The sequence below is a fragment of the Cydia pomonella genome, chromosome 8 (assembly GCF_033807575.1).
Source record: "Cydia pomonella isolate Wapato2018A chromosome 8, ilCydPomo1, whole genome shotgun sequence".
In the NCBI taxonomy this organism is placed as follows: domain Eukaryota; kingdom Metazoa; phylum Arthropoda; class Insecta; order Lepidoptera; family Tortricidae; genus Cydia; species Cydia pomonella.
The window spans coordinates 1,976,227-2,000,881 of NC_084710.1; the positions used below are offsets into that span (position 1 = coordinate 1,976,227).

The 24,655-nt window shown below is 36.7% G+C and overlaps 1 protein-coding gene across 1 annotated transcript; it reads left to right on the top strand.

Annotated features, from left to right (window-relative positions):
• The first annotated feature begins 1,471 nt into the window (after positions 1 to 1,471).
• Positions 1,472 to 21,607, top strand: LOC133520377 (dynein regulatory complex protein 11-like). Its single transcript, XM_061854759.1, has 20 exons — positions 1,472 to 1,621; positions 1,821 to 1,987; positions 2,786 to 2,997; positions 3,195 to 3,378; positions 3,475 to 3,600; positions 3,668 to 3,779; positions 3,856 to 4,004; positions 4,141 to 4,300; positions 4,560 to 4,727; positions 5,011 to 5,159; positions 5,567 to 5,729; positions 5,925 to 6,028; positions 6,896 to 7,041; positions 7,475 to 7,632; positions 9,163 to 9,268; positions 10,770 to 10,890; positions 11,882 to 11,987; positions 19,283 to 19,296; positions 20,310 to 20,379; positions 21,415 to 21,607. The coding sequence occupies exons 1-20, from the start codon at positions 1,538 to 1,540 to the stop codon at positions 21,553 to 21,555; spliced, it is 2,640 nt and encodes an 879-aa protein (XP_061710743.1). The 5' UTR covers positions 1,472 to 1,537; the 3' UTR covers positions 21,556 to 21,607.
• The last annotated feature ends 3,048 nt before the right edge of the window (positions 21,608 to 24,655 follow it).

The following is a 24,655-nucleotide window of genomic DNA, read 5'->3' on the forward strand; positions in this document are numbered from 1 at the left end:
ATCATTCTATAGAAAATGAAGTGTCAGACACGGCCCCGACCGGGACCGTTCTAGCGTGAGTCATACTTAATATATATGGTTTTATCTAGTATTCCTGATCAAAATTGAAACCTTAATTCTTACATTGAGTTACGTAACAATGCGAACAGGGGGTTTTACGTTGATGAAGGCCAATCTATCACTATCGTCTTCCATTCTATGAGAATTCTCTAATAGAAAATGTAGGATGGTACATCTTTTGAAAATACGCACCAACATATTCCCGTCATAAATGTTGACTTGAGCACTTTTCATTACACTCAGGTTACATGTCTCTCTGAAAAATTTAAAATTCTCCCCAATCCCGCGGGCGTAACCGACACTAACTCTAATGGAACTGTCGAACTCATAAGACACCTTATAACATTCGATACATCTCAGGGGTGACACAAAAGAAAATAAGTAAAAAAATACTGTTTTACATCAGAGAGAAGACTTGATACGTGACAGATGATATTAGCGTACAGCGTGCGATATTTTCACTTGATACACAAATTTTCAAGCGATTTTATGTCATAAAATCTACCTCTTAAAGTTTAAAACTGCACTAGGTAAAAAAAGGCGTAAAATTTGAATATTTTGACGATGTGAGATCAATGCGATTTGATTTGAAATTATCTCGGCTCGATGCTGACGGGTTATTGGAAATTGATTAGGTATTTAAATTACATATTGTCTTGACAAGGGAGATATTTTTACAAATACATTCAATGTATTCTTCAGACGACACTTAAGTATTGATCGGATGGTGCTGAGGTCCGTTTTAATAAAGTAGTACCTGGGCGACCGAGCTTTGCTCGGTTATAACTATTTATTGTAATATGGTGGTGTAGGTAATAATCTTAACTACATTTTTTTACTAAATTAAATTTGTCTAAAACAATCAAAATTAAAAAAATTATATATAAACTTGAACATATAAAAAAAACAAAAGTTAGTCACCGGGCGAGATTCGAACCCGTAACACTCGTTTAGCAGTCCGCGTCTTAACCCGCTGGACCAGACGGACAGTGACCGGCAATACGAAATTAGCGACCATATTCTGCGTCGAAAGAAAAACGCATGAAAACTTGAAAACACGCGTTTTCCCAAACATAAGACTAATCTAGATAGATTGTATACCTCCAAAAATCCCCATATACCAAATTTCAGCGAAATCGTTAGAGCCGTTTCCGAGATCACAGAAATATATATATATACAAGAATTGCTCGTTTAAAGGTATAAGAAGAAAATTTTGGTATATTTGTATTTGGATATGATGCTTCGTTTAATAAGAAATTGTAATATGGTAAAGGCATTCCTATATTATAATTTAGTTTATACACCAATTCAAAGTCACCTTGTTGAAACGAACAATGGATTCATAATATAATAGATATGTTAGTGCAAACCTATTGAGATTTAAATATTCTTAAGCAAGACCAACTAGAAAATAACGTCAACAATTTTAGCCGATGTCATATACAATATTATGTAGAATTGTTTTCTAAATCGATAATGTCTAGTAATTTTTACTTCGAAAAATGGAAGATGGTACTTAAGCAGTTAAAATCATTAATACAAATTGATCAAGAATATCAGGTAGGTAACATAAATAAATGTTAATTAATGTGTCTAATTGAGATATAGAATTACTAGTTTCTACCTGTGCCTTCGTCTTCATGGAATGATGATGATTATTGGTAAATACTAGCCTATGTCCTTCACCTGGTCTTAAACTATGTCCCTACCTTTGAGAATAAGGTGCATTGCTCAAAAGTTATTCTTTACTCAATGTTAGATCATAAAAGCACATGACCAGCGACGTTGCCAGGCCGTCGAGCGCCTGACCGGGATGTTAGCAGCTTACATCAGCATTTACAACGAAGTGCTGGAATGCTCGCAACAGAACTTGCAAATGCAGAAGACGAAGGATATTTATGCTGTTTTATATGCAGTAGTGGACCGGTGAGATCTTTTCTTTTTTACAGATAACTTTTTAGACAGGCTTAAAGGAAAAGTTCTTAGAAATATAAACGAAAGAAATATAAAGATATTTTCCTGATCATCAAGATTACTACGTAAAGTCAAAACATTACAATAAATCTAAGATTCTAGTCTTCTTCCTCCTCGCGTTGTCCCAGCATTTTGCCACGGCTCATGGGAGCTGGGGCCCACTAGTTTTTACGAAAGCGACTGCCATCTGACCTTCCAACCCAGAGGGTAAACTAATAGGCCTTAGGGGGTTAGTCCGGTTTCCTGACGATGTTTTCCTTCACCGAAAACCGACTGGTAAATATCAAATGATATTTCCTACATTCCTAAAAAACTCATTGGTATGTACGAGCCGGGGTTCGAACGACCCCGCGACCTCCAGATTGCAAGTCGCACGCTCTTACCGCTTACCGCTAGGCCACCAGCGCTTATTTTTTTCGGTCTAAGATTCTAGTCATTATTAAGTTAAAATAGGCATTCCGATGATAGCTGCTAGGTTATGTTTCTTGAGTGTCAACTACGAACCAAAACAATGTTGACTAACAACGATCTCAAATCTGGACCAGCTTAAAATCTCAGGGAACCATTGGGTGAGCGCAATGCACATCCGAACGTGGAGCGATTCTAGGGGGAAGTTTATGTCAAGCAGCAGACGCCTTTCAACTGATATATTGATGATGGTGATGGGAAGTGTAAATTAATAAATCTGTATAGCTACGCTGTAAAGAATTGTTGAAAACGGAGTAGACTAATTTCGTTTAAATATGACAGAATCCTTGAATTAAAACACCAGCTGCGAAAACTAGAAGGATGCCAGGCCCAATTTCTGAGTAAAGGTGCGATCCGTCATCACTTGACCGTTGATGATGCAGAATTTCACGATATCCCGGTCAGAGTAGGCAGGGATGAAAATACCAAAGAGGTGATAACTGATGCCTTCAATGCGGTTAAAGAGAAAATACTTCAAAAAGAATTAGAGCTAGGTAAGGTACTTTTTTGGGTACAATAAGTAAGTCAATTAACTTCAATCTTGGATAAAACTATCGCTTTTAAAAAATATTGCTTTTTATCGTTTGTAAATACAGAATTAAAATTATTAGACGTAAAAAAACGAATGATGTACAGGTTCAGACATTAGTGAGTAGAGTTTGACTTTGTGACATTATTCACATTGTTGCAGCGAAAGAAGAAGAAATTTCAGAAAAAGAATCAATCGATGCCTGGTGGGACGATGATAATGACAAAAAGGACGACGAGACAACCGGGGACAAATTCATTCGGTATGACAAAATCGAGGAACTTTCCGAAGAAGCTCTTAAGAAACGAGAAATGGTAGCTTTGATACAAGCGCACGAAAAAACTAGGTAAGTGGAAAATTCAAATTAGGTATTAATAGTAAACGCTGCTTATTTGTTCATAATATAAAAACGATGTGTTTTGAAGCTATGGATAATTTCTAGGCGAGTGACTCAATTGAACTTGCAAAGAATGCAAAAAAGAGAGTTGTGGGAAAAGGAGTTACTAGGAACTTTACTAAGAGAAGAGCTGAAAATAAGAGCCGCAAAACTAATACAAAAAGTTGGCAGGTAATTTAATAACATTTAACATAATGAAAAATTAACTGTTTAATGTTAATAACAAAAAACGTTGCAGAGTATACATGGAATTGAAAAGAAAGAAAGTAAGAGAATGTAAAACTAATGAAGTATTGGGAATCAAACCTTGCGGAGAATTTAGCTACAGCGAAAGAGACAGAGTAAAAGAGGTAATCATTATTAAAAGGTTGCTTGAAGCATACAATTATAGATTAAAATTTAATTTAAGTTTACCAAATCATTAAGGTCAAGGATCGACGGGTAAAAATATATAAACAAATGGAAAAAGACTGGAAACATCAATGCGTGCAAATAAAAGAAGACTTTTATAAGAAAAAACATGACGAAATTGAAGAATATTATCGAGATAGCATCAGAGATTGGTTTAGAGAATGGTAAACTTTCCTTATTAGTCATCTTATCTATTCAACACAATATATTATTTAAACATATTTAAAATATAAATGCTATCTTCATCATTAGTTGTGATCAAAACGTGAATGTGTACTTATATATAGATATTTGTTCAAGGTACGAAAAAATCGGTCGCTTCCATACTATACCAAAGATTAATAATGGTGGGTCAGTTGCTATTTGGCGAGGAGAAATACCATCACCTGAAGACTGGTACGAGCAATATAAAGAGTATATTGATTCAAAACAACGAAATAAAAACAAATCAGCACAAGAGGTACAAAATGCAGTAGTTAAGGATATGATATTAAGTTCTAGTAATACGTTTTAAAAAGAAATGAGATTTGACTCTAACCAGCTACCTACCTATTAAAATTATTATTAAAAAAAACCTATAATTGTAATTAATTTAAAATAATTAAAATAATCTTAATATGTTCGGGTCTCACAGGAATTTCATAGTTAAAATAGCTATTACAGTATATAAATATAATTGCCTTCTTTCTGACTTTTTTATAATCTGCTACTTTTTTTAGACAAAGTTAGAAAAGAAGGCCGCTTTAATGGAACAGAAAAGGTTGAAATCAGAAGAAAATAAGAAAAAGAAACTAGAAGAGCAGTTAAAAAGAAAGATGATGAAAAATCCTAATATGCATCCAGGATATAACTTCCCAGAATACAAAAAGTTTCATAAATTAATCGAGGTTCGTTATTTAGAGATTTAAAAACGTGTAAAAGCATTTTTCCTGGTTAAGTATTAGCAAACGTCTCCATGTAAGTAGTTATTTTGATACCTAACAGCAAATATTATTGAAGTATCTATTTTAACATTTTCGCCGCCACATCAATGAAGTAATAAAGTGTCATCAACGCCACGTCCAAAATTGCACGTATACAAACCGTCGTGGCGTATGGGGTACGAAATCTACTGACCTTGTATCAAGTCGTTGGCGGAAAAAAGGTTAAACATTTTCTGAAATGATTTAGGCTTTAGACCATTACCACGAATTATGGGACCATCTGGATGCAGACGAGTCGATGGAAGTAAAACAAGGAAACGTCAAACAAGTAGACGAAGAAAATCTCATTGCAGAAGTGAAGCTAGAAATCGCCACTCAAGTAGATGACGATATGAAGTAATTTACTCTTTTAAGACGTCACGTTACCGCTTCAACATATATAAGTAGTCCCATCTTGCTCTCTGGATATTAACATTCTTTAAAATATTTTGATGCAATTTGATGTACATTTATTTATTGTCTTATTTTACCTCTCCTAGCTATCCAGAGGCCTATAAAAGGCTCCATTTCCATTGAATTTTAAACCTTTGATTTGACAAATCAAAATTTAATTTGTTTTGGCAAGTTGTCATTTTACTTTGTCTTGTGTTGTCTAAAGCACAACCCCTTTTGTATTAAGCAAAGGTGTTGCTCTAAATTAGTCAATATACTAACTACATAATAACCTAACAAAAGTATTAACATTCAATTGAAACGAGTAAATCCAAGATTTTTTCTGACTTCAATTCAATGGTTATCTACAGGCAAGAACTGAAGAAACTTAACAAAGCATTAAAAAAAGATTACGAAAATGCGCAAGAAGAAATGCCAGAATCAATGCCGGAAAAAAAGAGTAAGCGTGAAAAGAAGAAAAAGATAAAGAAAAGCAAAGAACCTGACAATGAGGTTGTCTCAGAAAAAATGGAGGTAATAAATCTTCTTTTAGTTTAACAAAACAGTGAATTCTAATCAAATTAAACGTTGAAAATATCAAGAATAAATACAAATGTAGATCTTAAGAAAGCCTCTACAATTATCATTTTTTTTAGTAGTAATCACCAAGCAACAGCATTCTCTTAGTTCCTAATTAAATATTTTGTAATTTATCTTTTATTTTGTTAGTATTTGGCGGAAAGTGGTTTTCTCAAAGAGTATTCTCAGACAAAGTTAGAAGATTTCCTTGGAGATCACAATATGGTCGGTGACGACTGTCGCTGCTTAGACATGTAAGTTTTTGTATTATCTAGTCATTATTTTTAAACTACACTTTCTCAAGACCTTTAACTATTTCTGGATTTACAACGTCCGTTACTTCGTTCACTTTCACGCCTGCATTTTTTAAACTACGTCGGTGGCAAATAAGCATACGGCCCGCCTGATGATAAGCAGTCTCCGTAGCCTATGTACGCTGCAAATCTAGAGAGTTACATGCGCGTTGCTGACCCAAACACTCCGCACCCTCGTTGAGCTCTGGCAACCTTACTCACTGGCAGAAACACAACACTATGCTATGAGAAGGTTCTAGTGTTATTTGGCTGCGGTTTTCTGTAAGGTAGAGGTATTTCCCCAGTTAAGCTCTGCTCTAGATCTGGAATGACAATCTGCTGTGCTGTGCCCTACCATAAAAAGCGAGATGACATTTACAATGCCCATACCTCTCTTTTGGGCGTAGTTTTAGGACGTACCCGGGTCCTAAGTACTATGTACCTGCATGCATATTCATTGGTTAGTGGTTAGTGCTATTCTTTGAATCTGACTCTAGTTTTTTCAATAAATACAACGGGGTCTTTGTCTTCCCATTCCCATCCCTCCCTTGTAACCACCTATGTTGCCTTACTTGTTTCTTTCATTCATTCTCTCCACGTATCTAAAATCATCCTGATATATCATCATCATAATCATGCTCTTTATCTCTCTTATTCTTTCATCTTTTCTTTAACTAAATATGTTTATGTTATTACTGAAAGTCAAATCTGAACCACTACTACTACAGCAGCAGCAGTTATATTACTAAAACAGAACTGCTTTGTACGAATTTTATTGACTATCTGAACCACATTCTTCTCACTGTCCTAACATAAATTGCATTGCAGAGAGGCGCACCCATTCGCCGGTGAAATAAGAAGCCTCTGGTGGGAGCGTTGCCGGGAAGTCAGCCACGGGCTCCACAGAATCCTGGTCGTGGGTCCGGTTGGCAGCGGACGGTCCACGCTGGTCTACGCTTTGGCTTCTGTCAACGGTATGTTCAGTCACCGCAATAATATGTTACACAACGAAGATCGCAAAAATATCTGACACGATCTTATTTTTAGAGCCATAAGAGCGTGTCACATATTTTTGCGGCCAGTTCCCAGCTTGTATTTAACTTGCAATGTTCGGGCAAAATCTTGTAAGCTAAATAAGACCCCATTTTCCAGTATTCGATTGAGCTCAAACTTCACATATTGAAGTAAGTTGGGTGACAATGCAATTTTATGATACCATCGAGCTGATCTGATGATGGACACAGAAGATGTGTCTATAAAAACTCTGTGATTAAACAACGCAACCTAATTGTGTTTGTTTGATAGAATTGTCTGAATCAGTGTTCAAAGATTGTTGAAGGAAAAGTATATTCAGCGAGAAATGCTTGTATCAAAAATGACATTTTTGACAAAAAAAAATCTCTGTAGACGCAACACTCTTGGAAGTCGACCCTTCGGCTTTTGATGTGGATTTGGTGACACCAGATTACCTGCTGAACCTAATAGACGCGTTAGCAGTTTGTGCTCGTGTTGCTCAGCCCGCAGTGATCTACATGAAAAATGTTCACGTACTATTTTATAAAAAGGTAATTCTTTAGCCACTTGTTTCAACTGTAGTTGAGTTGAGACTTGAGACGTAAAGCCAGTGAACTGTATACAAATGTGTGCTATTTGTGTTGTGGAGTCGGCATCTGTAACAAAATGTTTCCGCACCACAATGAAGTGCCGGCACTTCATTGCGTTTAGTACGTCTCCGACTACTGGCGAGATTTAAAAAATAAAAATGCCTTTGTGCGTTATGAAAATGTATTCTAATAATATCAATAAACATATAAAAGCAATATAATAACAATCCACCGCGAAAAAACTCGTTTTTTAAGGAAATGTAATCTATGCGCCAAAGAAAATGGCGTACCACCGCGAGTGTTCAAAGTGGCGTTTCAAAATAATCTAAATGAGCTTCAAACAAGAGTTTTTCCGCAGTGAATTGTTAATATATTGCTTTTATTATGTTTCTTGATATTGTTAGAATATATTTTCATAACGCACATTGGCATTTTTATTTTTTATTGATTTTATAAAATTTTGTCACATATGTGGCATCTCGCCAGTAGTCGGAGGCGTACTAAACGCAGTGAAGTGCCGGCACTTCATTGAGGCGCGGAAACATTTCATTAGAGGTGCCGACTCTAGTTCTATATTCTATACCTCAATGGTTCTCGATAGCCTGTCTAGTAATAACATATATTATATTATATGTCAATGATGCTAACCGAAATAAATTAGCTTAGCTTGCCGGTGGTTGCGGGTCCTCCTTCTGGCAGAAGCCTCTGCTGATGGTAGCTTCTTGCTGGCCTTCTTATTATCGGGGAATACTTATAATAGGGTTTTCACTGAATATTATTTATATATTTATATAACTGTGCCGGTTTTAATCGCGATTCTATTGATACTAAAGTATTATACCAGTTATTGTTTTTATTGGCCTCTTTGTGTCACCGGCCAGTAGCAACGCTACTTCAGACAAAGAGAATTTGAAATAGAGCTGGATTGTTAAAGCAAACATTGTAGCCACAGTAAATTTACTGCCATCTTTCGACACTTTTGGGTGCTAGTACTGGCGTCAGACAGTATGATTTTCTGTCTATGCTCGAAATGAGATAGTCCTGGGCAAAACAATATCTTCAAATAATGAATTCAGATGTACATATGGAACCGCGGCCGGCAAAACGTCCCACTCTGTCGCTTGCCATAAGGACGAGATTTGCTTGTATCTTTATATGAATAACCTGGCAAGCGACAAAGTGAGACGTTTTGCCGGCCGCGGTCACATATGCACCTGTTATATTTTAACTCATTAGCACCTACTTGAGTACACCTAACAAATTTACGACGTTTGATTCGATTTTCTATTGTAACTCTACCTAACAGCATTAGAAAAATGGTGGGTTTCAAAAGTAGGTGCAGGCATTAATGTATAATGGGTTAAGGATAACTCCCGCTAGACCGAGCCTCAGTATCTCAAACAAACGAATGAGAGAAAATACAAGAATATACTTTCATAGCAAATTTTATTGAGAAATATAGATGAAACCAAGCGTTTATTTCTATTTCAGAAAAATAAATCTATCGGAGGTTTTCCGAATGCAGAACTGATAAAACGATACCTTATGAAAAAACTCTTGAAACGATTTAACAAAGCTGAGAATATCACTATTATTGGTGAGTTATTAATTTTCAGCCAATTCTAAACTGTTTACCTGGCAATATTACGAGTACCTTAGTTAGCCCGTTATAGTGTCCCCCTGCTGCTGGGCGAAGGCCTTTCTCCCCGTGATCTCCACAGCTCCAGTTGTTGTACTAATATTTCTGCCCAGTTATATTATACATATACATATATAGTCCTCCATGTCGTTTAAAAAAGCGCTGGTGGCCTAGCGGTAAGAGCGTGCGACTTGCAATCCGGAGGTCGCGGGTTCAAACCCCGGCTCGTACCAATGAGTTTTTCGGAACTTAAGTACGAAATATCATTTGATATTTACCAGTCGCTTTTCGGTGAAGGAAAACATCGTGAGGAAACCGGACTAATCCTAACAAGGCCTAGTTTACCCTCTGGGTTGGAAGGTCAGATGGCAGTCGCTTTCGTAAAAATTAGTGCCTACGCCAAATCTTGGGATTAGTTGTCAAGCGGACCCCAGGCTCCCATGAGCCGTGGCAAAATGCCGGGACAACGCGAGGAAGAATAAGAGGAGTCCTCCATGTCGTATCCGACAATGGTGACCTTTACAATTTCCTCTGATGAGCACGTATATGGCTCGCAAAACCGAACTTAGTCCTAAATGCCCGGTCGCACTGTGCACAATAAAGCTGTCCTTGGTCGTTATATGTGTATGCGTAGGACGGCTTAGGTCGAGACCTCCGTTAAAGGCGCTTTTGGTCCAGGTGTTCACACCTTCTCCTACCTTATTGCGCCATTCCGATCTCTCAACCGCAAGCTCCTCCCAACGCTCTAATGGGATGTCGCAAGCTTTGATATGACCCTTCAAAACGTCTTTATATCGCAGAAACTGTCCCCCGTGACTACGTTTCCCGCCCTTGAGTTCCGAATAGAAAACGGACTTAGGGAGTCTACAGTCATCCATGCATACATATATAATATTACCTTAATGACAAAAACCATAAGGGCCTGGATACATTCTCTTCTTGCCCACTTTTTTAAAGCCATCAGTTTGATCAACAAATAACCAATTCACTTACACCACATCAGCGACAATGTCTCTGTCGCACTAATATGGAAGAGTGATAGAGATGATTGCATCTGTCATTCCGATACTTTCCTTTGTATATATGATGATACCAATGCCACGGCCATGATGATGATCAATGATCATGTACCGTGTATGACGTATGCACCCACAGAGGCGGGCTAAACTAGCCACGGAGTGGTCGACCTAGGCGAAGAATGGCGAGACGACCTTTTCTCAGCAACTGAACGGAGTATCTGACTTGCCTTAATCGGGATGATTGGAAGTCTATGGGGGTGGCCTTTGCTCAGCAGGGGGACAATTTATAGGCTTATCAAAATGACTATTATCTAGGTAAATATATAGATCGTGTCATTCACGGAGACTCGTATTGTCAGGTTAGATTTAAGATCGTACATGACACGAACTATAGCTAAAAACTGTTGATGGTGATCGTAGGTACCTAACATCTGTTTCAGGCAGCTGCTCTGAGCCTTGGCTGACGACCGGGAAACTCCTCAAGCAGTTCTCAGAAGTACTTTTGCTTCCTGACACGTCTTACTCAATGGTCGTTCAGCTGTTAAACAATTGGGTAATCAGGTAAGTGAAAGTCTTTATTCTTCTTATTACAATGCCCTTATGAATTTCAAAAACTACCACCGGTTCTCTAACCTCACACCACAGTCCGGCTCAAAAAATATTGTGTTTGTCCACGTATAGTGGAGCCGTTAACTTCGTCACAAATCACCCTTTGTCTATAAAATTCATCGTGCTATATGACCTTTTGTAATGTGCGTCGAACTAAGTTGCTTTAGTTCCAAATGATAATTCGGGCGGCGGGCAATTATTCTTTAGAACTAAGTTGATGCTCATTACAGAAGGTCTTGTTTGGACTCTTGTAACTTGTGAAATATTATACCTAGGACTATTATTTTGATGCCATATTTTAGCTGATATCCTGTACTATAATTCAACAATAAAAAAGTACAGGTTAACGACCTCGTATTCGAAAAAAAAGATGAATTGTAAAAAAAAAGTAAATTTTTAAAAACAATTTTTATCTTTGATATTAATTCCTGAGTAATTGTGGAAAATACTCTGTGACATTTATGCTTTAAATGTATGCCCTAATTCATAAGCTATCAAATAATTTTTATTTTTTAAATGTCCGATAGGTAAATGGACATATAATGGTACATTATCCAAGTGCAGTAGTGTTTCGCACCATAAAACTTTGAAAGGGTGCATTTTTGAAATGGATGAGAAAAAATATAGGTATGGGGGGTGATTTCTCAATAAAATTCATCATACGTGCACAACACACCACATTGTATATGTAGTCTTATAAATACGTCCCTTTTTCAGAAAACAGATCAAAAATTAGGTGTATGAAATAATTAAAATTTTGGGTAATAGAATAATCAATATATTGGTATGATTTATAACAACGGTTAAAGGTTAAGCTTGTTTCATTCTGATTTAAAACTAATACTTACTTCTCAAGGGCGACTATAATTTTATACTGGTTTTATCACCCAAGTACCTATAGGCTAATAAAGTTTGAGGATCAACTACAACTTTTCTGTGTCAGTAACCGCTGCCTTCCTCGGGACTTGGACGTGCACACCCTGGCGCGGATGCTCAGAGGATATGGCTTCGCATTCCTCAAGACCACGCTGCAGGACTTTCTGACGCCTGGGCCCTTATTCGACATGCTAAAAGTGACGTTTCGTGTTGATTTCCATTTGATGTGAGAAATATTGTGACTTGTCGAATTGCTATTATCACCACCTGTCAGTGAACAATATCCACACTAGAGGCGGGGCGTTGTACCGGAATAGTTTTTGGAACAGGTTATTTGTAATAGACTACTTTTAGCTTGTCGAGTATTTAAAAGTACGGACTTTGATTTCTGAAATAAAACAAATATGAAACTTTTATCACCTCGTACCTCCATTCTTATCGTTACTTTAGGTAAAATAAAATTTTGTTAACAGATGGTCGTCTGGGTGTCTGTTGTATCTAAAAATAATGTAATAATATATAACAAAAATATGACAATAGATTCATAGCCTTCACTCAAAACGTCACCATATTTCCGACCCTTACCGAAATAATAAGTCGATATTTGTATAAATAATCCTTATTTGTAAGACGCCTAAGCACGGCAAATACGTAAACTGCCTATTGGGGGTCATACTCGTAAAACTGGTATTTTAGACGTACTTTTGGTACGAGTAACAGAGACGTACTTTTGGTACGCAGTCCCAGCTCTAGTCAGGATTCTAGTTGTCAAATATAAGTGTGTCGAATACGTATTAGTTAACTGTCAAATGAAATTAGATCAACGGTAGACTTTTTTGTCGATGGGTATGGCTGCCATGTTTGGATTTATGACATTTAAAAGGGGATCCTAAGGCAGAGAGCAGTTTTTCTGTACGATTTTGATTCTTCTACTGGACGCAAGATGGAGTTAGCTGCCAAATTCCGATCAGGCTGACGCAACTAGGAAGAAAAAAGTTTTGTATGGAATTTGTTTCGCAAATCATTGCCAACGAAGAAAAAGAAAACGTCAGTGCTATTTATTCTGTCAAGTTTACATCATGTCTACTGTCAGCCTAATTGCTTTGTTTGTTTTGAAGGCTTCAATGTTTTGTTCGGGTATTTCGTGTAATTTCTTTATTATTTAGTGAAAAAATCGAAAATAGTCAACCGTGATCAGAGTAAAGAGCGAGTTTGTTACAATGCCAGCGAGAAAACGGTTTACTAAGTGTGAAATATGTGGCAAGTGAGCCACTCAAGAAAATCACGAAAAAAGGGATTTTATGGCGAAATTTCCCTTGGATGAAGACTGGTAAGTATTGCTCTAGATACTTTTGACCTTATTTTGGGTCAGCAGGCTATAAACACATCGAAAATTAGATATTTTACATTATTTTTCGTTGTGAACTAGGGATGTACTATAACTATCGATAACTGTAGTTTTATTTGTATATCAGTGTAAATAATTAAATTAAATATGTGAAATTTCCTTAGAACTAGCATGCAATATGACCATAATTAATTCGTCAAAGATTACTAATGCATAAATTATCTATTACTTATGCATTAATGGTCATTAGTTAACATATTTTTTTTATCTAGTGATTATTTAATATATTAACCTAAAATGTAAGAAAATTAATCTCTGTTTTTATGATAAATAAAGAAATATTATAGGACATTATTACACAAACTGACTTAGTACTAAAGTATGAATGGCATGTGTTGTGGGTACTTAGACAACAATATATATATATATATATATATATATATATACCCATAAAATAAATAAATAGTACTAAGTCAGTTTGTGTAATAATGTGTGTATATATATGTACATAGACCTAATTTATAAGTATTTATAAATACATAGAAAATACCCATGTCTCAGGAACAAATATTCATGCTCATCACACTAATAAATGCCCGTTCCAGGATTTGAACCTGGGACCATCGGCTTCATAGGCAGGGTCGCTGCCAACAAGGCCAGACCCGTTCTCATGATTAACAGACATATAAATACATAAAAAGTTAAAGCATTGATAAAGGGTTGTTGATAACTGGATGCCGAAAAACATGATTTATAGATGCATATTAGCGCGAAATAATCAGTTGATCATCTCATTAGCAAACACATGGAATATAAACTGTAGATAAAGTCATGTTTTTCCAAGGCTGTATGTTTTCAGATGCAGGCAGTGGGCCAAATTTGTTGGGAACGAAGACCTGATACATCTTCCCATAGAAAAGTTACATTTATTCAAACATGTATGTGCACATCATTATGAAAATCAAGCATTTAATAAAATAAAAAAAACACGACTTAAAAACTGTATTAAAATAATTCGGGTCCACATTAAGCCCGACCAGATAGTAGTCCAATTAAGAACTATCCACTATATAACATACAACTTAAATGTGGACTCGATGCTAACCTGATTTCGAGTACAAAATTTGTAGACAGGAGCCTATGTTTCAACCCTCCCCATTTTATCGATATCGATAAGAATCGTAAGCGTGTAGCGTACTACACTATTTAAATCGCTTATGTTGGTACTATGGTTCTTTGACAGTTCTTTGTCGTACATTTTGGTAATGATTTGCGAAACAAACTGATTCTACTCGCTAGTATGGAAATCCCGTCTCTTAAAACGTAGTGATTATATGCTCTTTGACAATGACATGCAGTTGCGTCGATGTAGATCTATCATAAAAACGTACATGTGACGCATGTGACAATTGTCCAGGATGAAAAAAATATCTTGACAATTAACATAAAGCAATACAATACCACAAAATGTCAACAAGAAAACAGATTTATTATAAAAATACAAATTATATACAAAGCTTCATTTTAAAACCAATGGTCGTGAGTTCTAACCCCGGCTCTTAACAATGTGCATCTTGTAACATGTACCGATTGCTTTTCAATAAAGTAAAATATATTATCATGAGGAAGATGGAGTATCCCCAATAAGGTATATTTTCCCCTCTGAGTTAGAAGGTCAGATAGTAGTGAGACAGGGAGATATAGTGAAGAATGCGGAAAAACCAGCATTTATTGTGTTGTTAGGCTAGTTTTTTTTTTTCAAAATTTGAAAACGAACGTAACAGCATGCTCAAAGCCCCCTGTGAGTCAGAATCTGTTAAATTTAGGCTTAAGACGAAACAGGAGCTGAGCCCGTACACAAATTTGAGATTTTTAGGTAAAAGGTAAAAAATATCGCCGTCGCGCTGACGAGTGTGGCACCCCGTACCTAGCTAGAGACTATCCCTTATGTGTGTACCAACAAACCAAATTTTAGACAAATATGATACGTCTTCTTCTTCTTTGTCGTTGTACTCTTTGCAGAGCGTCGTGGTCAACTGCTGATATCAGGCGCAGATGTTGCTTGCCGTACGATTTCTCGCCATTTTTCGCGGTTGGGGGCCATTCTGGCAAATGCGTTCAGGGGACCCTTCATGGCAGATTTGATTTGGTCAGTCCATCGCATAGGTGGCCTTTTTGCGCGGTCTTTTTCCGTTTGCTCTACCCTGCACCACTAGACGCTCTATGGAGTCGTTGTTCCTCCTCGAGACGTGACCGAAAAAACTGAGTATGCGGGTCTTTACGAGAGTCGGAAGGCGCTGCTTCATACGGAGTTCTTTAAGGATGGAGACATTAGTCCGAAACTCGGTCCAGGATATCCCCAGCATTTTCCTCCAGCACCATATTTCTAGGGCGTCTATCGTCTTCTCCTCTGTCTTTCGGATAGTCCAGGTCTCCGCAGCGTATAAGAATATAGGAAAAACGAGGGCCCGTACAAGCCGAACCTTCGTGGTGTTTGTGACGTTTCGGTGATACGTAGCCTATACGTAAAAACTAGCCAAGACAAATCCTTTATAATTTCAGGATTGTCTACACAGCACAGAACATGGCACCCATATAGATCTCAATTCCGTTGTCGGCGAGTCAACAACGACACATATTCTTAATATTGAACTTAATTGGTTCTCATTTCACATTTATGTTTTAAATTAATTATAGGCATAGACATACCATATCCAATTGTAAGTACAAAGTTTCAGAGCAATCTAGCTAGCCGATTTAAATGAGAGCGAAACTACATTTGTATGGAGAACCGAATTTGCTGCGGACGCACAATGTAGCATAATCGGATTAGGACCAACCTCGAAATCTCTGTAACAGTCATGAAATTTATTATGTATATAAATTAAAGGCCCCTTTTTCATGCCCAAACCATTTAACATTTGGGGACCTCGAGGAATCCGAGCCATCTTGGAAAATGTGTACCATCAACACAACAGTCAACATTAAAACTTATTAAATTCTACACAAAAAAGTCCTCGATATCTTTGCGGAACAATACATCTTGTTATAGAGAATACTATGCTGAATCTAAGTTTAACGCTTATACACTTCCAGGGGACATTCTCTTAAAAAGAAACTCGGAGGAATATGAATTCTATTTTTAACTATACATTTGTACGTGGTCTACCCCAATATTAACATTTTACTCTACTGCGACTAAACCAGAAAGAAGGGTTATGGGTGTAAGTACTGATGTTTCAGTACACCCAGTGGCTAGGTATTAGGATACTGGACGGATTTTTTTAAATGACATATCGTTAGATTCCTCTTGCCATTCACAACCTACTTTTACTTGTTCTATTAAAGAAAAATCAATACAGCCGCCTTGAGAGGACTCCGAATATTAAATCATATTTTTTCTTCTAGCGCCTAAACTATTGAGCGGAGTACAGTAAAACAGACATCAGTAGATCCACAGTTAGTATACAAGTGCTATGCAATACAAAGTTACTAAAATTAACGGAAGAAAAAAGTTTAGGGCTAAATAATACGTCATTTAAAAAATCCGTCCAGTATCCTAAGCTACAGGCTGCCCTGAATCCTCAGTACTTATACCCATAACCCTACTTTCTGGTTAAGTTGCAGTCAAGTAAAATATTGATATTGAGGTAGATTATGTACAAATGTATAGTTAAAAGTGGAATTTTATTCTTCCAAGTTTCCTATTAAGAGAATATCCCATGAAAGGGTATAAGGGCTAAATCTGGGTTTAGCAAGTATTTTTTAAAGCAAGATCATTTTTTTTCGCAAAGATGTCTAAAACTATTTTATGTAGAATTTTATAAGCTTGAATGTTGCCTTACACGATTATTGAATAAAGAACGTAGATTTAGAGTAAAACGCGAATTTCTCCTGGATGGTCCACATTTTCCAAGATGGCTGCGGTTCCTCGAGGTCCCCAAATGCCAAATGGTGTGGGCATGAAAAAGGGGCCTTTAACGTATATACATACCAAATTTCATGACTGTTCAGACATTTCGAGTTTGGTCCTAATCCGACTGTGCTAATGCCACTATGTACGTAAACTGTAACTGTACTGCGGACTCAACCTTCTCGTTATAATTTTTTAAGTATTAACGTTGACATAGTAACGAAAATAATAAACACGTCAATTGAAGTAAACAATATTATTATATGCAAGAAAATTTTGCAAAATAGGTACATTAATGATTAATATGTAAAACACCATTAATTATTGAATTAAAATTATGATTTTGTGTTAAAAAATATGAGACCAATGATACAGCCCGATTACACGGGCTACATATTAAAAATGATTATCATGGAAACAGTAAATATACACAGGTGAACAAAGTTATAGTAAAATAGGTGCATAATTTCAGAGCTTGCCTGGCCCACCTGTACCACCTACCATGACCACGGCCGTCTCCTACTATTATTTTTTTCTAATACCTATGGCCTTACTAGCGAACAGTATTCCAATATGTTCTTGATCCAGAATTTAAACCCTTAACTACATATTTGTGGCACTTGGGGTTGAATTTGAAACTCTAGGGTACTAGCGTGGCTCTATGAGAGCGCCTTATATAGGCTTCTGGTGACCAGAGGATCAGAATTGTTAACCAGCGCGGAAATGCACCCAGCCTTCTGAGTACCCTACCGAGCGACCAGAATATAGGGCAAATATTTTATGTATACGTTTTTGACTTAAGTGTTTTTATCATGTTTTATATTTAAACTTACAGATGTCGAACTACCAGCAAAGTTTTTGAAGAGGTGTAGTTTTTATATTTCCTGGTACCAAACTGATACAGGAAATTGGAACATCAGTAAATAATCTACACCGAAGACAATGAAATATAGTCACATAATACTTTAATGTTTTATTTTTTTAAAGACATCGGTAAAAAAATGTGTTAACTGAAAAAGATAAATTTTATTTTTAGTTGAATAACAAAATATGTATTTAATCTCCTTTTAACATAGGAATTCTCTTTGTGTAGGTACATATAAATAATAGGTACTTAGGTCTTGGTAAGTAATATAGACAGTACAGTAGGTCTTATCTTAATAATTTGAGATCTCATACATGCGTTCCGATATATCTGATGGCGACTGTACATACAATGGGGTAGCGTATACGAGTACAAAGAACATTAAAATAGTTGTTGATAGACCAAGTGAGCGAGCTACAATGGTACCTATCTTTATATCAATTTTATGCATTATGTAATAGCGCAATACAGAATTTTTTTTTGACAAATGTAGTATTATTTTTATAGTAATAAAGGTTATTCATGAACCATCTCGTAATTTAAAAAAAACGGACTTTATCTCTAAATCATATGCCTTATATTTACAGATGTGTTAGGTTACAACTTGGTTCGTGAACGTGGTTTAGAAGCAACTTGAGACTGGGTGCGGAGTAAATTGCATCAATTTTTTTTACAATTTTGAGCGTTTATAGGAGAATATGTGGAGCGAGCATTATTCGACGTGTAGGTGTGGGTTCAACAAAAAGATCGCATGTCAATAGTTCTTTATTGTCGTTAAAATTCAATTAATAATCGCCTTTATCGACCATCAACTGTGTGGTCACTTTTTAATTGATTGACGTTGTCAGGTACAGTTTCACTACTCGCCGCCGCATTGTTCATAGCGCATTACTTATCCTATCCAATACAAGATGTCGCTGATTCTTGTAAACTTATGTTTAAAAAAAAAAGACTCTTTACTCTATGCCATATATTGTAGGAAAGGAAGGGTATTCCCTGTCGTACGTCAAAAAATCCAAGATGGTGCCCAAGCCCATGGACAAAAAAGTCTAGCAATAAAATCAACACTTGTCAAAATTTGACATTAGCAATCCACAGTCAGGTGACAATCAAATCAAACCGAACCACTTCGAGTTCAGAGCCATTTCAAACTATATAGTAGTAATAAACAAAGTTGATTTTTGTTTGATTATTTTTTCTATGAATGAGTTTTGATTGTTCCAAATGATAATATCCACAGTTGATAGAATCAACACTTGATACAATCAACATGCGATAGAATCAAGTGTTGATTTGATGTGGACGCGAAATTTGACAGTTGTGCATCTCGAATAAGGCCCCAGATCGCATCGTCAAGTGAGGAGCTAACTTCAAAACTTTAAAAAAAAGTGGAAAAATTCACTGTCTCGGGCGAGACTTGAAGTCGCGACTCTGGAGCACTAGCCTGAGCTACTGAGACTTCACTCGATGACAGCGAATATTTCCACTATATCGCCTTAGGGAGACGCCTAGCGAAATCTACCGTAAGAGCATTATATTCTTAAATGGCCACCGGAGTTCTAAGTGACATTGGAAATTTAGCAGTAACGATTAATAATATGCAATAAGCAGTAATTATTGCTAAGCTTTGTTTCCTTTGCAGCATTTCTGCTTGATACAAAAATTAATTTAGAACCTAACTCGCGTCAGAGTGTTTTCATATTATCCGATCTGATATCAGAAGTCGTCTGACCTTAGGAGAATATCAGTTGCTAGAAAATGCCCTATGGAGTTTCGCCTTAGATGATATGGCCATGTATTGAGGCGCAGTGAAGACCATGTGGTAAAAATCGCTCTAAACTTACCAGAACACAAGCGGGGTAGCGGCCGCCCGCCATTAACATGGTCCAACATCGAGAGAGACCTTTAGAAAGTCCAATTGCCAAAACCGACAATCCGGGACCGACAGGCCTTGCACAGAAGTGTGAGGAGACCTGACTTCAGATAACGGGAGCAGGGACGGACAAAGAAGAAGAGAAAATGCCCTATGGCATCAAATCCTTTAAGTTTTGCAGTAACGCTTTTTTTGAACAACTAACAATTAAATGTATGTATAAAAATATAACGGTACTTTTTGTAGTCTTTTGTAGTCTTTGCTCTTAACATTGACGCGAATCTGCACGCCACTCCAGTGTGAGCGACACAGCACTATGGACGTGTCACTAGACATCGTTAGGGTGCCTGCCTAAAAGGCTCATTATGGTGGAAATATTTGCTGTGTTGGTAGATCAGATGGAAGAACACTGGGCTTGTGATCCAGTAGTCATGAGTTCAGGTCTCACCCAAGGCAGTATCATTTACTTTGCTCAAGAATTTGAATTTCTTCACAGAATGGCGGCGTATGGTCTATCTGTGAAGGAAATCTTCGAGTATGTTACCCAGACAGGAGTAGAAAAACATGTGAGTTCCCTTAAAAAAATAAACGGCCCGATTCGAACTTTAAGATACGTCAAAAATTTCCTAAAGATACGATATGGATTGAATATCACTTCAATTTTGATTATAATCCATATCGTATATCGTATCTTTAGCAAATGTTTTACGTATCGTTCGAATCGGGCCGATATTTACCTACTGCCCTCCTAATGTTAAGTGCATTAACTAATTTTTCAACACACTTGCTCAAAACGACCTTTCTATTCCACCGATTTTTGACTCATAATCCTAGAGGTGGTTCGATTTCCATACAAAAAACAATTATGAAGTTATTACACACTATTACTACATAAATATGTGCGCATCTATCTACTTTCGACTATTAGTTAGCGCTAAATTGATAGAAAAACTATGTTTCATACAGAAATCACGCAAAAAACGTTATATTTCTCTATCAAAGTAACACCAAAATAACGTTTTTTGCGTGGTTTCTGTGCTTTTTATTATATTATCCGACTAAGTTAAGAAGGTAACTGTTTGCTAATAATAATAGCCTTCTTAATTTGGTCGAGTAATACATTTTTTTTTTACTAACTATTAGGTTTCATATGTTAGTTCAAAGAGGTTTTATCACACCAAACATAATTTATAGATTAAATTATCTCTTAAATTACATTAATGAATAAACATAACATTTTATCGATTTGATCTCCATCCGTCGAATTTTTCATTTTTTTAATTGGCTGTTTGTGGATTTCGTTCGCGCCTTTGCATTGCGCGCGCAATGGAATCGTGCGAAAAAAAATAACGCTCCAGCCATTTTCCGTATTTGTCATAAAATGAGAATAGTTTTGTCAAGTCGGTTCGATTCCCAGACGAAGCAAATAATTCTTAGAAAATCTTTAAATGCAGAATTACTGCCTTTTAAAAATAACGTAAAGTCTTCTTTCAGCAAAATATCCTCTCTACGATATTTAAGGTACTTTCCCTTGATGTCCCGTAGTCTTGGGACGTCCTGTATACTTAATGTTATTACTTAAATTTTCGTTCAACTGGCAGGACTACGAACAATATTTGAAATGGTACTCAAAGAAGACATTCTGGGGCAAGAAGGAGACTAAGCAGCTTGAGGAAGCCCGTGAATTCCAAGTAGCGGTGGAGAAGTACGCAGAACTACAGAAGAAGAAAAATAAGAAATAGCTGGCAGTGCTGAATTGACTGAAATTGAATAAAAAGCTTATTTTGCTACAGAGTGGTTATATTGTTTACATGAATAAATATCGTAGGTACCTATAACTCCAAAGCTTTCCCTGGTGGGTAACAGTGAACCCGACCAATTTACGTAGGTTGTTTTTGGTATGTTGTCAAGAATGTTAAAACGTGTTTTTAATTTCGTCGCATTACGTATGCTCTGTTCCTCACGAGCGCACGCGTATCGTATGGAATATCTAAGTATAGAAAGTATACTATACCTATGTATATGCCCCTATGATTCGGTCGGACGTGCAGACAGAAGGACATGGTGAAACTATAGGGTTCCTAGTTGACTACAGAAATCTAGTAGGTAGGTATTGGGACCGTGCGAAGTGCGCGGTGGGGGTAAGTAAAGCAATCCCAGCGCATAAGGTGGTTAAAATTAGAACTAACTGCGGATAGCGTCTTTAACATTTCGTACAAGTTATATGGCTAGAAATAAAACTTTCATTTACGATTTCTCCTGAAATATTCATTTAAATTGTATGGTTTAAGGGACCATTGTAATTTGTATGAAATACTTAATATAACTAACGTATTTAATTTGATAATTGTTAATAATGTATCCATGTAAATAGCTTTACAAATGCTACATAATACGTAATCTTTTTCTAGAAGTTAAGAATCCCCATAGTAAGTTATCCTTACAAGATAGACATTTAACATCGCGGACTTTTTTGTAGACCTATGAATGAGAAACAACCCCTCCATACATTGTGTTGTTATAGTTCAAACGGATTAGGCAGCGTTTTCGATTAAAGCTCCTAGCCAGCGTGATTTTTACCGACAACATCATTATATTCATTATATTTCAACCAATTTACATAAAACCTTAACAAGTTATATAGGTACCTAAACCTTCCTCAAGAATCACTCTATTGATAGATGGAAGTCGTATGAAAATCCGTTCAGTAGTTTTTAGTTTTGGAGTAGTTTTATAAGATGTAGTGAATTGACGTTTTCCCCTAGAATTGCGGACACTAGGTTGCGTGACAGTCGTGCACATAGCGAATAATGCAGCGCAGCGTTACCAGCACGACAAGCTACTTATCTACAGTTATTTTTCATAAAAATCGCTATAATAATAAAGAACGCCCAACGATAATCCGCTCAAACTGCCCGAATCTCCCCAATGCAAATAATAAGTCCCGCCCTTCCCATTGGAGGGTGTTTGAGCATTTTAGCGATTTTTATCTGAGTGCTGACGCCGCGATTTCTGCTCTTTATTGAGCAAAAATGCTAACTTTCAGTGGTGACGTGCGGTGACCACACGGTATGACTTTGTCTTCACTTATTTTCTCTTATTTATTTGGATTTTAATTCCAATTAATCCGTGAATGATGCCTTTCCGTAAATAAAACTACGAAATACTTAACACCTTCAGCGCTGAGCTACGGTTATAGTTCTACGTCGTAGCATATAAAATGGGTTTCCCGGTACGTAGCGAAAATGCTTCACACAACACGACATGTCGTGAATAGCTTCGAATAACGATATGATAAGATACAGGGTTCCATAGCAAAATATTTTTGCTACAAAATGTTTCACAGAAAAAAGGAACTCCATTTTTTTTACAAATTCGTCCGAGTCCAGTCCTCCGTTTAGTACCTAAATGACTTTTCTTGGATATCTTTGATAGATAAAACAAATAAATCATTTATTTGACAGCTGCATAAACACACAATATAAAAAAATACAATAAAAATGGCACAAAAATAAATCGATACAGAAATAAGCACACATACAAAATGGAATAATTAATAAAAAATAACCGGCCAAGAGCATGTCGGGCCACGCTCAGTGTAGGGTTCCGTAGTTACTCTTCCGTCACAATAAGCTAAACTGGAGCTTAAAGTATAGTAAATTGTTAACCAAGGGATGAAACGGTACCTTTCACCCGAGTTAAACAAATAGGAAAATTTGCATAATCAGTACCTAATTAAAGTAAGTCTTTTTACTATGAAGGGAAAACTTTTTGCGATAACTCAAAAACAGCTAAACTGATCATGTCCGCTATAGTTTTCATTTAATGTCTTTCTTAAGCTCTACTTCCACGATTTTTTTCATATTTTTTGGACCTATGGTTCAAAAGTTAGAGGGGGGGGGACACATTTTTTTTTTCTTTCGGAGCGATTATCTCCGAATATATTCACTTTATCAAAAAATGTTTCTTGAAAACCCCTATTAGTTTTGAAAGACCTTTCCAACGATACCCCACACTCTAGGGTTGAAGCGAAAAAAAAAATTCACCCCCACTTTACGTGTAGGGGAGGTACCCTAAAAAAAATTAAATTTTTAGATTTTATTGTACGACTTTGTCGGCTTTATTGATTTATATATCCATGCCAAATTTCAGCTTTCTAGCACTAACGACCACGGAGCAAAGCCTCGGACAGACAGACAGACAGACAGACAGACAGACAGACAGACAGACAGACAGACAGACAGACAGACAGACAGACAGACAGACAGACGGACATGGCGAAACTATAAGGGTTCCGTTTTATGCCATTTGGCTACGGAACCCTAAAAATGTACCTACCTATATACTGTGTGCGTTGCTGCAGGAAAAAAGGGTCACGGCTTAGTGATACCCTTCACTCTTTCACGTAAAGCACTGATTTTCTGCCGGAACCTTTGAATGTAATGTTTAATTTTTTCGTGACTCCTAATAACTAACTTAGGTATCCCTTATTTTCTTGTTTTCACTCGATCGTAAGTCTACTTTCTAGTTTTGATAACCGCAGTCTTGACAATCCTAACATCATGGTCACCTCGCCGCACCCTTTTAACCCGTTCGCAATTATCCGTTCTCGTTTACACGCTCGGCAACACTTCTCATTAACCGCGCCATATTTACTTTCCATGGCTCGTTATCTAATCATTTTATGGTTTAGAGTTTATTCAGTAGGTACAGTCAGCAAAAGTAGCGGACCATACAATTATGGAATAGCAAAATGTGGTAGTTCTATATGTAGAACAATTAAGACGCTAAAAGATATACCTTTGAATGTAGGTAAATTTTACAAATTTATCTATATTTGGA